We start from the raw sequence: 17,460 nt of genomic DNA, 5'->3' as shown, positions 1-17,460 counted from the left end.
TTCCCCAAATACAGATGGCTCTCACTGGCCCACTCCACTTCTGAAGGTTTTATGATCAGCTCAGTGTGTAGTGTGAAACTGTTGTCTTGCAAGAAAGAGCATAAGATCACAGAATATTTTATAATCCAGTTATAATAGGTTAAAGTCATTTAGCACCATCAAAATTCATATTTTGAAATAGACAGGAAGCTTGTGGACTTCCTGTTTGGATTCAGGCATGCGTCCAAGGGGCGTTTTTGTAGATCTCATGATGACCCATATGCAGACCAAATATCATAAGCTTAAAGGGGCTCTATGTAAGATTTTTGCTATAAAACTTCCCACTTTTGAGTATATAATAGTGTGCACTTTATCCCAATGTGAAGAATGAGGCTCTATATGTCTTCCTTGTTTGCCTGTATAAGCTTGTGGAGTCACTTCTCTGCGAAGAATTTGGGCCGTATTTTCCGCGAAATCTCAATGCAATTGACATTGGGTACTACGTAATGCATGCACCCCCTTGCTCTGTTTATACCTGACAACGGCATGTTGAATGGAGAATAGAGAGAAACGGAGAAATGGAGAAGGCTGCATCCGCGAGTAAATGACCGGCTAGCTCAGCCTAAACACCCACACAAACTCTGTGAAAACATAAAAAACTGAGATAGTTTTATCTGCTGAAGCCCGTCAAGCTAAAAGAGAGTGTGACCGACACAGGGGGAAATCGAGGATAAATATCGGTGGAGCATTTGAGAAATGAAGGGAGCTTTGCTCGGCACTCGGGATAAATACCGATCCAGAGATGGCCGTCTTTCTGTTGAAAAGGTAAGGCATCCCTCTGGACCATGAAATACAATGTAGTGTTTTATGTTGTATAAACCATATGCTACATAACATTAGCTTGCTTACGAAGATGCTATCCCAACAACGAGAATGTCACGTTGCTCATTTAATATTTTCCGGATAATATTGCATCTTTTTCTTGCCTCCTGGCACTGGACTCAACTTACTGAGTTTATGTTTTGATATTTAGTTTGTATATTATCTTCAACACATAATGTCAGCTATCTGATATCTGCAGTCGAGGCACTATTATCAGAGCCAAGCAATGTTGGCCCTGTTGCTTCTGCTCTAAAACGCGCCCCATTCAATACACATTACACATGTAAAAAGACAATAATATTGGTCAATGCTGCACTAAGTAGCGAAGTTGTTCATTCATAGAAATGGTCGCAAAAATATTGTCCTTTTTTAATCGCCTCATATGAACCAATATTTAATTTTGTGCCGTGTCCACACTTAAGGTTCAAATATACTTTATTCATTTTCATTTTTAGTTCGTGGAACTTTTAAGTGTTACTTCACTTACCTCCTCTGTATACATGATGCCGGTAAATCACCTTGGTCTGCAGGTGTATCAGCTGATAAACCGGAGGCTTGTTCATGAGCAAGGAGCGTGCCGTCGTGGACGAGCAACACAATGTTGTTGTAGTTTGTCTAATGGCCGGCGGTGTTGCTACACTGATATTTTTCTAAATCTTGCATAGAGCCCCTTTAAAGGGAAATTCATAGAATCAGAGGTGGAAATGTTCAATTGCCAGAAGGGGGCACTGTGGCAAAGTATTTATATTGATGTTTGAATGTATTCAGAATCAGTATGTCCCTGTAAAATTTGGTGACAATTGAGATAAGCATTAAAAAGTTTTATGTCATTATTAGTGTATTTTCAATGCAAAAATGTACAAAAAATTGCAGCTTCTTAAGGGGAAAACTCACAGTTTGCACATCTTGAGATCTCAAGGTTGTCTAATATGAGCAAAAGAATTCTGGAGTCAACCAGATAAAACCCCTCACACAAGTTTGTTACAAAATGCATCTTTTGAATCAACCAAAAACATCAAAATTTGACCTTTTAGCTTTTTTTTAAGTGTACTTCCAGTACATATTGGAGACTTTTGTTCTCATCTAATGATGCTAATACCTGTACCAATAATCATGCACAATTGTCTGTAAAGTTTGGCGAGTTTTTGAGCATGTCAAAGCCCCTAAAATTAGCGATTCTTCCATCAGAAAAGTAACGCCTGCAGATATAATAAGGTCCTTGCCAACTCTAGGAGTGGACTGGAACCCTAAAAAAAAGCCTTCACACACCATATGCATTGCCTCTGTTACTACATAGCAGCACCTGTGACTAATTGGAGTTGAAGCTCATTGTGGCACTTACAGATGTTGTATCCTCCTGTCTAGATTTTTGCTGTGTTGCACTTGTACGTCTCATTCAAGTGTCTCCTAAATGACACTAACACTGTATTGTAAAATGGGATGAAATGTATGCTGGTGGTCAGATAATTTTAAAACAGCTGATTCATGTCTGATTTGGGCAGCAAACAATAATTCAGGGTATGTGTTCTCAAATACTGACCTAAATATTCATATTCATATCCATCATCATGTGAGTGAAACCTAAGGATTTAATGAGTTATTTTGGCAATTAGAATTCATCAGCCAGCACAGCCTGAGACATTTAAAGTGCGTTAGCCCACATCTTTAGCAGTCTGATGAGAAAATTCCTCCTAAATGTTGGGGTTGAATTACGAGCGTTCAGCCCTCCATGTGCTCGCCCAGTCTCTCATGAGCACATACGAAGCCTGTTGCATTAGTAGTTAATGTACAATCTGTTCCTTTAATATCCCTTCAGTGAACCCATTGGTGTTCATGCGTCCAAACGGCCAATCAGTGGCTGATTTGCAGATCTCCGTGTGCATGTAGGTAACATATGATAGTGTCTCCCTCTTCACATTTCACCAGCCCACTGCATAAAATCTCCATTTAAGAGAGGCTGATGGATGAAGTATACCACACAGTCGCCTGTGCTGCTGATGGAGCTTGAAGGAATACTGTAATGGTGAGAAAAGTCAACACTGCTGAAAGCTATTCAAATAAATAACATGTATTACGAGAGGTTATTATTATGATCCGTGTGGTACTCTGCCACGCCCCGACTCTACCATCCACATCCATAGACCCCATCAATCCATATATGCTTTAAGAAGGTTGTCATGTTAGCCTCTATAGTTCTGCTGGGAATAAAATGAGAAAGGTGGTGCGGGAGGAGGGAACCTTTTTACGAGTAGAAGACACGCCAAATTATATTTGTAGGGTCAAATATTGATTGTCACAAAATGGACCCTTGGTGCTCTTAAGACTGGCTGGGGCTATGGATTACATCAAACTGCTAATCAATTCATCTCTTCAAAGAAAGCCAATGAAAGAGGGATGAATGCAAAAAGGACAAAAGACATAAAAGTGAGGAACAAAGAAAGGAGACAGACACAGGAGTGAAGGGACAGACATGGAAAAAGACTGTGAAATACAAGGAACATGTAGTGAACATAAAACAACAATTAAAAAACACTAAGACAACATTTTGCTCTGTGCTTTGGTGAAAACAGGCCTGTGAAGAAAGGCAGCAGACATTTGTGAAAAGATTCCATTACGAGGTAATATGATGTATATTTTCAGAGACACATTAAGATGGAGACAAATGGCTGCCTAGGGACTCCTTTCCTGTCTGGTACATACTCCAAAATCAATATTTTTTTAATACAGGATTGCTTTTGCAGAATGCAATATCATTTTGTAACAACTAGTAAACCCACTACCCCCTGGTCTCCTGTGCTAATAGCACTATATGGAGCTATGCTATAAATGCCAATGTAGTATTGATTGCTTTATAGAAGACTGGATATTGCCTTGACTGTTGTTCTGGGGAAATCAGCAACAAGCCTTCATGTTCCATTAACAGACAATAGTAAGAATGCATTTCACTTCAGCTGCACATTTTCCTAACACAAGGTGTTAACTAAAATAATCCTGCATTCTTTGTCAGACAAGTGGACTTTAGCGCACTAAACAGATCTGAATAACCTGTGTTAGTCAAGTGAGTCATAGTAAGTGTACCACTTAATCAGTAGTCTCTGTCTTCATTGAGAAAGCGGTCTCAATCCATAATCTGATCATGCAGCCATGCACTTCAGCTGTAATTGTTCATTCTCAGCATCCTTTACTACTTACTTAAGACAAGAAAAGATCTTGGCACTACAGAGATAGAGGCTGCATGAATGGGAGAAATTGCAGAAAAAACATGGAGAGAATCTTGTTTTAAAAATGGAAAAGAACATCAGAAAGTAACACAAAGCAAAGTGGTGGAAAAAGACAAAAGACTTAAAGAGACAAAAAGGACAATGAGACTCTGAAACAAAGAGAAAAAGACAAAGAGACTTAAGCTGAGAGAGCAAAAATTCTAAGAGATGAACATTAAAAGGTGAAAGAGACCTCAGTCTTGCCTTCTCACACTGACAGTGATAGTCTCCAGTGCTCCAGTACCTCTAATCTACCATGACAGTCACACTTTACTTCTTATCCTTACTGACAGGCGACCATACGGAGGCAGACTAAACTTCCTGTCTTAACAGTGTCTGGATCATACAGCCTATGGCGCACTATCACAACTGAAGAAGATCTAAGGATGAAATATCATTTCTGTCATCACTGATAGAGGCAAAAATAGTTGATTTTGCTGTATAATTAACAGGATGGAAAATTAGATTTCAAGTCCAGGAGAGACAAAAGGATGTAGCTACAATAAGAAAAATAGTGGTTTTCATTTTCAATGTCACACAACATGGCACAGATTAAGTGACAAAATAATTTGCAATTTCTACCAGTAGGAAATGAAATCTATAACTATCTCACAGCAGGAGTAACGCATATCCCTGAAAAGTTCACATCCTGCATCTTTGATGCATCAACATTTATTAAGACACATGAAACCCACAAACCATGTACAATCTTTCTCATGCTGAATAATATGTTGTAAACCACAATAATTCATGGATTATCAAGGTGATTGGGTGGGTTTCTGTTTATGATGATTTTTGAGCCTTAAATTTAAGTAAAAGTATTGAAAGAGTGCTTTATGTGCAGACTACACTCTACTGTGAAGCAATTACCATGTTATCCATAATTTATTGATTCACTCCAAAATGAAATATAATTATTATTACTATTAAGGAGAATATTCTACATTTAAACAGTCATAGAGTTTTTTTTACATTTTGTTACATAATGTGCAGTTACATTATGCATCTTTGCAACATTACGAGTTGGCACATTATGAGTCGTTGTTACATTATGCAGCGTTGTCACGTCCTGTCGTTTCTACATTATGCATCACTGTTACATTACACTATTATGTATCATTGTTAAATCATGGGTCATTGTTACATTATCGTTGATACATTAAGCGGCATTGTTACATTTTGTGTTGTTACACCATGCATCTTTACATTGTCAGTAAAAAATTCACGACATTACATTTTGCATTGATGTTCCATTAAGCCTTGCCTTTACACGATGCATCGTTGTAATATTGCTTCATTGTTACATGTTGCACTGTGTTACGTTTTGTGTAATAGTAAAGTCTTGTAAATTTTGTTACAATCTGTTTGTTACACCACTGTTACATTATATATCTTTACAATATGCCTTGCTGTAACATTCTGGGTTGTTACATTGAGTCATGGTTACCGTATGCGTCATAGTTCCATTATGAGTCCTGTTACATCATGAGTGGATGTTATTATTATGAGCTGTTAAATCGTTTTGTTACATTATGAGTTCTTACATTATGTGTCTGTACATTATTTTTCATTACATTATTTGTTACTGTTACATTAGGCATATTTACATTTTATGTCGCTACATCATGCATTGTTACACTGTCATGAAAAAACTATGAAGTTACATTATGTGTTGTTACATTATGTGTCGTTACATCATGCATCATTGGTACATTAAGGGTTTATGCATCACTGTCACATTATGAGTTGTTACATTATGAGACATTACATGATGTGTCGTTACATTATATTTTGTTACATTATGCGTCATTACATTTTCATTAAATAATTGTGACAATGTTACATTAAGTGTTGTTACATTATGCATCATTGTTACATGTGGGTTGCTACACTTAGTTATTGTTAGATTTTATATCAGTACATTATGTGTCATTGTCACATTATGTGTCTTTACATTATGAATGTTACATTATATTTCTTTACATTATGCATCGTTACATTGTCAGTGAAAAATTATGATGTTACATTATGTGTCATTACAATTACTTTTTTGTTACAATATGCTGCATTGCCACATTATTAGCCGTGGTTACATTATGCATGATTATTACATTATAAGTCGTTGTTGTATTATCGGCTCTCAAAGGGCATCATTACACGTGTATGTTAAATATGGCACTAGACTGTCAACTTTATCATGCAATAAGTAAATATTTAATGAACTAAGTTCACTCTTACAAAATAAAGACAATTTCATTAAACCTCAATACGGAAGTAACCTAAAACATAAGAAATGAAGTGTAAGGTGCAAACATTTTCAGTGGAAGATTCCCCAAACTTTCCCTCCTCCCTTTTGATTTAAAGAAAATTTTGCTTTAAGTTGTGCCAGTAAATACATCAGCTTGAATGCTGTAGCATGTTTTATTCTTTAATAATACATGTTTATATGAGAATTTTACCATCTTCAATTATAAAACAACAAGAATCATTCATGTTAAGAAAGAAAAATTGTATTGGAGAAACCCATTGGATATTTTCTGACCCACTCAAATTTCCATCCGTGGGTGCTGAGGACTTACTATACCTGTCAACATCACTGCATACACAGGCAGGCATTGGAAAACTTTTCAAACACAATCCATCATCTGCATGGTTTATTAAGACAAAATTACATTCAGACAAGTGACTGTGACAGCTCTAAGCACTGTGACATTCAGTTTACAGTACAGCTACCTGACAGGCACTAAACCTGAAATAAAACAGAGATGTGTAAAGGAAGGGAAGGGGAACAAGCTAAAAGAAGGAAAATGGAAGAGATGAAAAGCAAGGTAGACAGAGAGTAAGAAAGGTCATTCAGATAAGTTTTGCCAGGTAACATTAAGCAGACACTGAAGAACACCAGACATTGTTTGGCCTCGGCATTTTGATATTACACATGCACTTCCTCTTCTCTTTCTTCTGGCTCTCCTGATCGGACTCTCTTTCATCCTATCACTCTGTATCTCGACACAGTGCTGCCTACTTTTCAGCTGTCCATCTTGTTTTTATCACATCCTAACTGCTATTCTTCATCTGCTTCCTCCACCACGTCAGCCTCATTGTACCTGTTTGTTGATTTTAACCAGTAGTGATTTTTACACATTTATTTACTGCCCTGGAGCTTACATCTAAACGGTGGAAACAGATGTTACTGCAGGGACTTTCTGTCTTTCTTATTTCTTTTTTTTTTCAGTGTAAAGTCAGCAGAGTCTAAGAAAAACCTCAGGAGCATGTGTCACTAAGACTTTGACTCCCAAAGTCCCAGAAGTTAAGTAAGGACATCTGGTACTAAGCCTTTAGAGGTGGGGAAAAAGTCAGAAAAACTCAGACGAAACTTCTAGTAAAAAGGACAACTTCATTCTCCTTTAAGATGGAGTTTTGACCTTAGCACTAACGATCATAACTTCATCAATATTTGTCAACAAAGCTCTCACATTTTTTTGGAATGATACGTGTTTTCTAAAATATCTACATGGGTGAGCCTTCCTCATAAATGCCCATTCCTCCCTCTTTCTCCCTCTCTGTTCTAATGTACAATATCAGCATGACTATAACACCTACACTCATTAAATTATCAAAGTTGGAGCAACAACAAGAAAAAGAGTAAATTAATGAAAAAAGAAACTCACTGGACTTCAGGGCAGAGGAGTTGACTTCAATCTCCCCTCCTGTGATTGGTTGGAAGACAGAAAGCTCTGATTGGTAGAGGTCAGGGCTGGGGGTGAGGCTTGCGTTAGCCACACCCCTCTGCTGGGCTTCCTGCTCCTCATACACCGCCATCAGCTGTAAAGGAAGAACACAGTGTTGCTCATCACTTTGTACATTTTAAGTTTTATTTCAATTCATTATGAAAAAGGTAGAATAAGAAGAAGCAGGAGGAACATGATCCATAACAATTTACTGCTGCCAAAAACACTGAAACTTTCCATTTACTTCGCTTTACTCTCAAAGCCTCTTCTGCTTTATTCACTGCTACTCACTTTGATGGGAAAAAAGTTCAGACTGTCAAAAGATTACATTTTTTAATTGCAATTAATCCCAACACATCCTCTGTAGTTAATGACAATTAACTGCATCCTTTTCATTGCAATTTAAAACTTTTCATTTTAAACAGTTTTTGTGTTATTTTGGATTTTTCTACTGTCTTAACCCAAGGGTACCTGACTTCCTGTTTGGATACAGACCTGCTTACATAGGTAGACTGAAGATTATAACATGAACTGATCCACAAAAGAGGAACTTGTTATGCATTGAAAAGTAAATAAAGTATCATTACAAGGTTCAGATGACTTTTGACTCGTCTAATGAGCTGAGTTTTTTAAGTGAAATGAGACATTAAGGAGCAGTGTGGTACTTATTTTACATCAGTGTGGGTGCAGAGAGACACTGATGTAACTTAACCAAAGGGACATTAAAGCATGTGATTAATCATAATTAAAGAAAATCAGTAGGGCTGGGCAATTAATCGTGAATTAGATTTAATCGCAATATGGCCTGCTGCAATTTTCAAATCGCAAAAGGTGCAATATTTCTTTGACCTAAAATTTGCATCAAGATACCAGTTATAAACTTTTTTTGTAGCAGATATGTTATGCATGACATGTCATGCAATCTTTCCAGTGCCATTTTATTTAGAATAGTCTACAAAAAATTCTACCTTCTTCATTTTTGTACTTTCCTCTTATTAAATATAAGAATAACAAAAACCCTTCAATGCAATAATTCATAACCAATTTCCGATGCGAGTCAAAATCATCAGAATTAGATGCTTTTAAAGGATTGTTAAGCCTTTGTTAAGGAATAAAAGAAAGTCAAGGAATAATGGCATATCAAATCGCAACTGCAATACTGGGGGAAAAAAATTGCAATTTTATGATTTTCCAAAATCGTTCAGCCCTAAAAATCAGCGCACTAATTGTGGACCTTGATTAATCATGATTAACTACATTCATCTTGATAGCCCTAATTTATTCACTGTGTCTGACTTTGATGAAAGAATATACTATGTAAAACAAAATGAAGAAGCAACAGCAGCTGTCAAAGTCCCCTGTAATTTTATAAAATTTGTTAACTTGCATCGAAAATTGTAGCCTTAATGATTTTAATGATAGATAGTATAAAGTACCAAAAATTAGGAAAAGCCAAAGATGTTCAGTAAGGCTGAACGATTCGGGAAAATAATCTTAATGCAACTTTTTTTTTCCCCATATTGTGATTACGATTTAAAATGCAATTATTTTTCAATTCCTAATCTTATGTATTAAAAAAACAAGCAATAAATCATTTTATATCTAACAGATATAATATCGGGTAGATTAGGGCTTAACAATTCCAAAAAAAAACATTAACTTGATTATTTTGACTTGTACTGCAAATTTGTTTGTTTGTTTGTTTTGTTTTTGTCTTCTCTTTACTGTTTATGTCATTCTAATTTTTGATTTAAAAATAACTATAAAAAACAAGGACAGTCTTCCCAACAGTTCTAAAAAACTGACACTTCAATGTCCATGTTCATGATGCATAAATATCTCTGCTGCACTTTCTGCAATTTGAAAATTGCAGTAAGCCATATTGCGATTATATCTGAACTTCGATCAATAGCCCAGCCCTACTAAGTCTTTTTTTAACCCAAAACTGCCTACAAGAGAGAGACATTACTATCTTAATGACAAAAGTCGGAAAACTTTACCAATACATCAACAGCATTTTGTTACCCAAACTTTTTCAACATGTTTGTGCGATGTAGACCTTGTGCTGGAGTTCAACAGTTATTTTTGTCAATTTAAAACAAGAATTTACCCAACTCTAGATGCCTTGCACTTCTACTTTTTGTCGTTGTGGTATCAAAAAGAGAAATCACAGTTTTCTTAAATGAACTAGAATAATCTCTGGGTTTAAACTTATGAAACAGTGACAATTACAACGCTGATGCAAAGCATGCAACAAAAAGTAGCAGGATAAAGTTGCTAACAAATTCTCTACTACAAAGATGATAAAACTTCAGTGTTTGAGTAAAAGATGGTCCCATTCCTGCCATCTAACAAACAAAAGGCACATTATTGTACGTCTTGTGGGGGCCTGTTACATTCAAACAGGGTGTGTGTTACCTTGTGGATGAGGACACTATAGAGGACGTCCAAGGAGCCCAGCATTCCTGCGACAGAGTGTGTGTCTACTGTTGAACAACTGCCTCCATTCGTGTCTCCCCTTTACATGTGTGCGACACCCAGCTAGTGCTAACTGTGTTATATAGTGGAATCCCTGTCTATTGAGTATTGCACTGAGTCTGCGTTTAGTTTAGCCTAACATGGCATACAGCTTGTCAACACAGTGTTCTAGGGGCCTCCACGTAAAAGCTGAATAGCCCTGTGTGCGTGCGCGGCTGTGTGTGTTATCTTTATGTATGTGTGTTTCATGTCCATGGTGGCCAGGAGTAAAGAAAGGGGACTTTACCAGTAAAGCCAGAGGCTTCGTGCTACACTGGAACCAACAAGTGTGTGACAAACTCACCCACACATGGACACGAGCACACACAAGGCTGCTTCAAACAGGCACATTATATTTTTCATATGTTCAAGGTTACATGTTGTGGCACTGATATTGTCCTTTTAAAGAATACAGTTAAAATATTGGGGATTTTGTCCGGTGACACATTTTGCTCAATTGTTCCTGAAATTTGAGCTAATAAAGCTGTTAATTGAAATGATTTATGTGCACACCAGTACACAAGTAAATGTGATTTTCTGCCTGTATCTTGTGCTCAAGACAGAAAAAGTAATACAAAAAAGCAGTACAAAGTAATCATAAAATGCTAATTGGAGCAAATATTGATATAATTAGGAATTAGGGTAGCTGCATTTTATCTGTTTCAGGCTGATTATCTAAGGAGAGATTGACTGGGACTTTCTTCAGTGGGTTTTAGTTATGCATAAAACAGGAAAACACGAGAAATCTCTTGCTCTTTAAGTTTATTTATGTCCTTTATGGTGTGTTCTTTGAATATGAAATAAGAAAAAGGCCTCTGACATGTACTTTGAGAACAAAGGTATTGGGATGCCTGACCATGACACCAAAAAAGACTGTAGTGACACCGTGTTCACATACATCCATCTATTTTCAACACTGCTTGGGTCGTGGGGCCTAGCTTTGTGCACTGGAGCACAGCCATGTTGGAATAGAGGACCTTCCCCAAACTGTTGCCACAGAGTTGGAAGCATAGCATTGTCCAAAATGTCTTGGTCTGCTGAAGCATTAAGACTGGCTTTCATTGGTGCTAAGGGACCTAGCCCAAACCCTAAAATACCCCATACCACTATCCATCCTCCACCAAACTTCATAGTCGACACAGTGCAGGTAACTAGGCTCGCCTAGCTGACTGCCAAACAGAGAAGCCAGTGTTGTCACTCTGTTGACACAGAACATGTTTCCATTGCTCCATCATCCAGTGCCAGTGAGTATTACACCACTCCATCCAACACTTGGCACTGGACTTGGTGATGTGAGGCTTACATGCTGTTCAGCCATGGAAACCCGTTCCGTGAAGCTCCTGACACACAGTTTTTGTGCTTACATTAATGCCAGTGGAAGTTCGGGAACGCTTCAGCAAAGTGCTTGTGACTTTGATGCATCATGTGTCTATGCAGTCACATCGTGATTTTACGTTGCTGAGTTGCTGTTGTTCCTAAACACTTCCACTTTCTAATCATACCACTTACAGTTGACTGGGGAATATCCAGCAGGAATGAAATTTCACAGACGGTCTTATTGCAAAAGTGGCATCCATCCCAGTACCACACCTGAAGTCAGTGAGCTCCTCAGAACGACCGATTTAGGGCCACAAATGTTCAAAATAGAGACTGCATGTGCTTGATGCTTGACTTTTTACACCTGTGGCAACAGGTCTGATTGAAACACCTCAATTTAATTATGATATATACATAACAGGGGTAAAAGTGGAAAGTATAATTTGATTGTCATTTCAAATCTAATTACCTCCTCCAAGGAGGTTATGTGATCAGGTGGGTTTGTTCGTTTGTTAGCAACATAACTCAAAAACTTCTGGATGGATTTTGATGAAATTTTCAGGAAATGTCAGAAATGGCATAAGGAAGAATTGATTAGATTTGGGAGTGATCCAGATCACCGTCTGGATCCAGGAATTTTTAAAGGATTCTGTACTATTGGGAGCTAGGGCTAATGGCGGAGGTCTGCACTGTTACCACTTTACACCAGGAGATGGCAGACATGAGTAACTTCAATCCCAGCAGCAGTTTTTGAACAGCAGCTTTTGGGTGTGTTTCTATTCAAACTTTTAGAGTTTATAGAGTTTGAAAGACGCACGCCTGGTCGAGGAGAGGAGTCGGAGCATAACAGAGAGAAAGACAGCGGATTGTAGCGAGGATACTCACAATGCTGGGGGGAGAAGAGGAATATTCACCCTCTGCCACAACTTCCAGTCGTCTGGTGAGACCATGGGTGCATCTGTTGGCACCCGTGGTGAAGCCAATGCTTTGCCTCACCGTGATTCCACCCCACCGGGGAGGGAGTAATCGGCAAATGCCGTGGTGGGGGGCACATGGGGGGCAGATCCAAGAATTTTTTGAAGGGTTCTTCACTATTGGGAGATAGGGCTAATTGCGGAGGTCTGTGCTCTCCGAGTGCTTTCTAGTTTACAAAATGTATTACTCCATATATTCTTAAAATAATCTATAAAATAAAGTGCTTTAACTGTCTCAGCCAACTTAACAATACATTAAATTCAACAAATCTTAGCACAACAAATTTTCATCTACTCTCTTTGTTTTTCTTTCTTTATATCTTTTTCTCTTTCTGTCTTTCTCTCGTCTGTCCCCTTATGAATGCAGCGGTTCAATGTTTACCACCTGGAATGCATTGGCTGAGTAGCATCACGTGAGATGGCTTAACTCACATGCATTTCCTTATCTGCAAAACAAGCACCTTAAATCCTAGAATAGCTGTGCCGGTAAAGATTGAAGCGCCCTATCAAATTTAAAGTTCCCTTTTAATCTAATGACTGTAGGTCCAGGTCCTGGTCCATATCAGATGGTGTCCAGGTCTGGACCCGGACTGCTGTCCGCCAGTTAGTGACCCCTACTCTAAGGGTTGAGGCGCATATTGGAAATGGTTTTTTAAAAGCAATGCATGGTATTATAAGCATGATATTGTTACTATTATTTTCATTAATTTTACTCATTTATATTATAACCTCAGCACACTAAGATGATCTATAGAATATCTTTTCTCTCATCATCACATCAAAATCCCATTCAACTATTCATCAAAATCTATGTCTCACAAGAAATCCACACTTTTCTGTTAAGATAGAAAAGTTAACAGATCAGTTCTGTAAAATTGAATCTGATTAAGAGTTTTTTGTATTGGGCATGGTTCTTCTAAGCTGTTTTGGTGCATACTGCTTTAAAACTATTACCTGGCATGGAAAACAAAATGAAGAAAAGAGAAATTGGGACAGCAAATTTGAAAAGAATAACAGAAAAAAATACTCGAGTAAATCTAACCGGAAGGGAGTTAAAAAAAAAAAAAAAAAAAAAAACCTGCCACTTACAAATAAAACATACACGTAAAGGAGTGGCAGCAGAGATTCTTAAGAAAAAACATCTGAAAGGATGACGAGAAGAGAAATGGGTGGACAAATTCAACATAGCTTTGCAAAGTCTTAAAAAAAAAAGCAGCAGTAGAAAGAACGAGAAGACAGCAAGATGAGAGAGGGGAGGACTTAGCCTCTGTTCTCTTCGACAGGAGACTCAAAGACCTGCCAAACAAAATGACACTGCAGTCTGAGCATGAGAGGGAGAGGGGGTGAGAGAGACAGAGAGGTGAGACAGCTCAAAGAAGAAGAAAAGAGAACAAACTAAAGAGATGGCCATTTAGAGCGTGAGAGAGAATAACCACGACAATAATGAGAGCAGTATAACGGACTGCTGTGAGAGAAAAACCTTTTGGATGTCAGAGAACAGGCAAAAAGCAAACCTGAACCCTGAGATTGTCTAAAAGTGTCACAGTGTCAAGTGCCTGTGCAATGATGTGTCCATTTTCAGCAAAAATGAGACGTTGCATGCAGCCATCTGTGTCTCTGTTTCTTTTCATCCATATCGCTCAAGACTTTCGCCATGCTGAAAGCTTGGTAGATATTAAAACATACAAAAAATAGGCCTAGTTCTCTGCTTCTTTATCATTAACACTGCTTCTGCTCCATGCTGTGGAATCTAACATTTCACCTTCAGCTTCTTGACAACAACCATGACAGACTAAAGATAAAGACGATAATAAACATTAGAGTCTGTTTCTGTTTTTTAGTTATGGCTTACTGTCAAAACACAAATTTACTTTGATCGTGTAGCTGACAACATTGTGTAGAAATGCCTTTATCCATTGATGAGCCTTGAGCAATAAAAGTATAATAAAAAAGGCCTTATTCTGCCTTCATTTTGGGTTTGTAAAAATAAAGACCAACTATGGAAGAGGCCATAAAACTGTGTTGTGCTATGATTCTTTTCTGAGTAAAAATGACAAATCCTATCTCTTTTACAAAGGTTACAGACAAGGCAATCCAGCCATTAGTCTAAAATCCCTTTGACTTCCCACTGTAACATCAATACTATGAGCTCAATACAAGGTTAACACAGGTTAGCAAAGACATGAAGGCTGGTAGGAGTTAACTGTGTTTATGGACTTGAGCTGTTCAATGGTTCTGACCCCAAAAAATCTCAAATAAAAAACGACAAAGAAACCAATCTGCCAGTTATTGTTATTTGTCTCTTATCCATCGCTCAAGTACAAACGCTTTCACTCTCTCACATGAACATACACACTTAGCATCACTGACAAACAAGCTAACTGTGGGTGCACTCACACAAGGGCTGGTTTCCCCATACCATGCTGAAGCAAGATTGTCCCCCACCGGCCTGCATTCACATTTCTTACAGCCCAACTCTGTCTTGACACAGCTACATCATAACATCATAATTTGACACACAGTTTACAAGACATACAATCTCAGAGAGTCACCTCAGTGGAGAAATACACAGACAAGACAGTAACTTCACTCACTTTGTGGTTATTTTGTGTTTGTCTTGGTCGGATGCAGCTATCTACCACTATACCACTGTTTAACATGATTTTGGAGGGGATAGTTACGTCAAATATGCATCTCATGCACGTAGCACACCGTGCTTGTGCACATGCAGCAGAGCCATGCCAAAGCCTCACTCTTCCCACAGCGCAAAGTCCAGGGAAGTGTACTATGCCTGAGCACAGTACAGAGTGCTCCTTCTGGTCAACTAACTGGACTATGGAATAAGTCTGGGCAGTAATTCAGTAATACTGTATGCAAGGGTATCTAAAAAAAGAAATGGTATGGCTTTACTGTCATGAAGGTGGTGCTACATAATGACGGCATGTTTAAAGTAAATGCCTTTAAAATATGTGTCTCCAGCAGCAGCAGCACTGCTAGTGTGTGAAGATGCTTCAAATGGAACCCTGCATGATCAGACAAGTTCGTCTTGTTTGGATAGATATTTCTATCTCTTATATGTATTTGAACAAAAAACTCACTAGATATCCTACATATCTGCGTTTTGAGTAACTTTAAGCTCATAAACTCACCAAGGGGCCACCATGTTTTGGTCCGCGCTGGTACTGTGACCTCACTTTGCCTGAGCGCAGCTCGCCGTTGCTATGCAGTAACCATTGTTTCAGACGGTTTTTCTGCTTGCAGCTGTTGCTGCCATAACAGCTTTCATACCAGACGCGAGTATTCTGCGTGTTGGCTTTGTCTCCCTGCAGCCAAAGCTTTGTCATTCCTCAATAAACCTCCCTACAAGTGACTGGATTCAGTGTATAGTGGAAGTGTGCCGGTAGCTTTTCAAAATAAAAGCATTATGTACAAACAAAGGGAGTTTCTCTACAGAAATGCTTAAGTGGGCTTTTACTTTGAAAGACGTAAACCGGAAGTGTTTTCGTACTGTGTTTATCTTCACCTGCAACATTTTGAACCATGTGGAAAGAGAAAGCCTCATAAATCGTAGAAGTTTGGGGAACAACTTTATTAAACAGATGCATTTTAGCTCGAACCACTGGTATATGTAATTTGCCATTTTTTATTTTCTTGGCTTTCTAACTGAGCATGCCATTGTACATAGTGTAGAGTTCTGTTAAAGTTTCTTTGTAAGTGTCTGTCCGGGTAAGTGTGTGTGTGTGTGCTGAGAGGTGTTGGTGTAGAAGTGCAGAGTCGGTTCCTTTCCTTTTATTAAAATTAAAAGAGCCCATGAATATAAGATGGGTAGATTAAAAGCAGTTCAGGATGTAAGTACATTATACAGCATCAGTGTGTGCACACATACACACACGTCCTTTTTCAGCCTTTATAAATCAGGTCGATTAGGGTGTGATTGAGTAGTTTGCAGTGGATCAATAAAATGCAACAATCAGCCAAATGCATGAGCATACACACAACCCAGAACATGCACATACACACTTCCTCTCACATACTCACATTCAAAATCTTTAAATATGCTTAAGCTATCTGTATAGCACTGAGCTTTGATTTCCACTCATGCCCACTTACCATAAAAAAATCTATGACATTCCAGTGTGTATGCATGTGGCATCTTGTGGAGTCAGCACTTCGCTCAGCAATGACCACTCCATCACTAGAGCCTTAACAACAAATTGAAGGGGAGAGTTGGGCACACATGATGGCACCTGTCCATCATTGGGAATGGTGGTGATTCTGTGTGCATGTCTGTGTTAAAACAGGACATAATGCCCCGTACTTTGAGAGCTGGTTATGTGCAGCTCAAATGGTTTTAAGGGGGTACATTAGTGGGATTGGAGACAGGGAGATGGTGTACAAAAATAACTATTTCTCACCCTGTAAATCTGCTAATGCACTGCCACTCTGCTATTCCAGCTCTGAGAGTTGTTTTTCATGAAAGGGGAGAACTCCAAACACAACCATAAATTTAAGAGATTTTTTCCCCACGTGTTCAAAAATACTAAGATAAATAAGTTCTCAGTCTGGTGCAGCTGTTCCTCTCAAGGCAGAGAAAAGGTTTGATCACTCAGTGACACAAACTCACGCTGTAGCAGTGCAAGGACTGACAGCACCACCTAGCTCTACATAGCAGAAGCTGCATCTACCCACCCCCATCCCTACACCAACCCTGGCCCTTACTTGTCTGTTTTTGTGACATCCAGGTGTTTCCTGTATAAATAAGTTCCCTGCATGTGAGAGGCAAAGCAAACCAGTTTAAATGCT

General features: G+C 38.4%; 1 protein-coding gene across 3 annotated transcripts in view; it reads right to left on the bottom strand.

Moving 5' to 3' along the window:
* Window positions 1-17,460, bottom strand: part of pard3bb (par-3 family cell polarity regulator beta b) — a 368,918-nt gene that overhangs the window by 288,614 nt on the left and 62,844 nt on the right. For all 3 annotated transcript variants that reach the window (XM_041806626.1, XM_041806625.1, XM_041806627.1), the window contains one exon: window positions 7,790-7,943. In XM_041806626.1, coding sequence (XP_041662560.1) covers window positions 7,790-7,943 — 154 coding nt within the window. The remainder of the gene's footprint in view (window positions 1-7,789; window positions 7,944-17,460) is intronic.

The sequence above is a fragment of the Cheilinus undulatus genome, linkage group 15 (assembly GCF_018320785.1).
Source record: "Cheilinus undulatus linkage group 15, ASM1832078v1, whole genome shotgun sequence".
Taxonomy (NCBI): domain Eukaryota; kingdom Metazoa; phylum Chordata; class Actinopteri; order Labriformes; family Labridae; genus Cheilinus; species Cheilinus undulatus.
The sequence above is the reverse complement of the archived record's forward strand: the minus strand, read 5'-3'. Positions and strand labels throughout refer to the sequence as shown.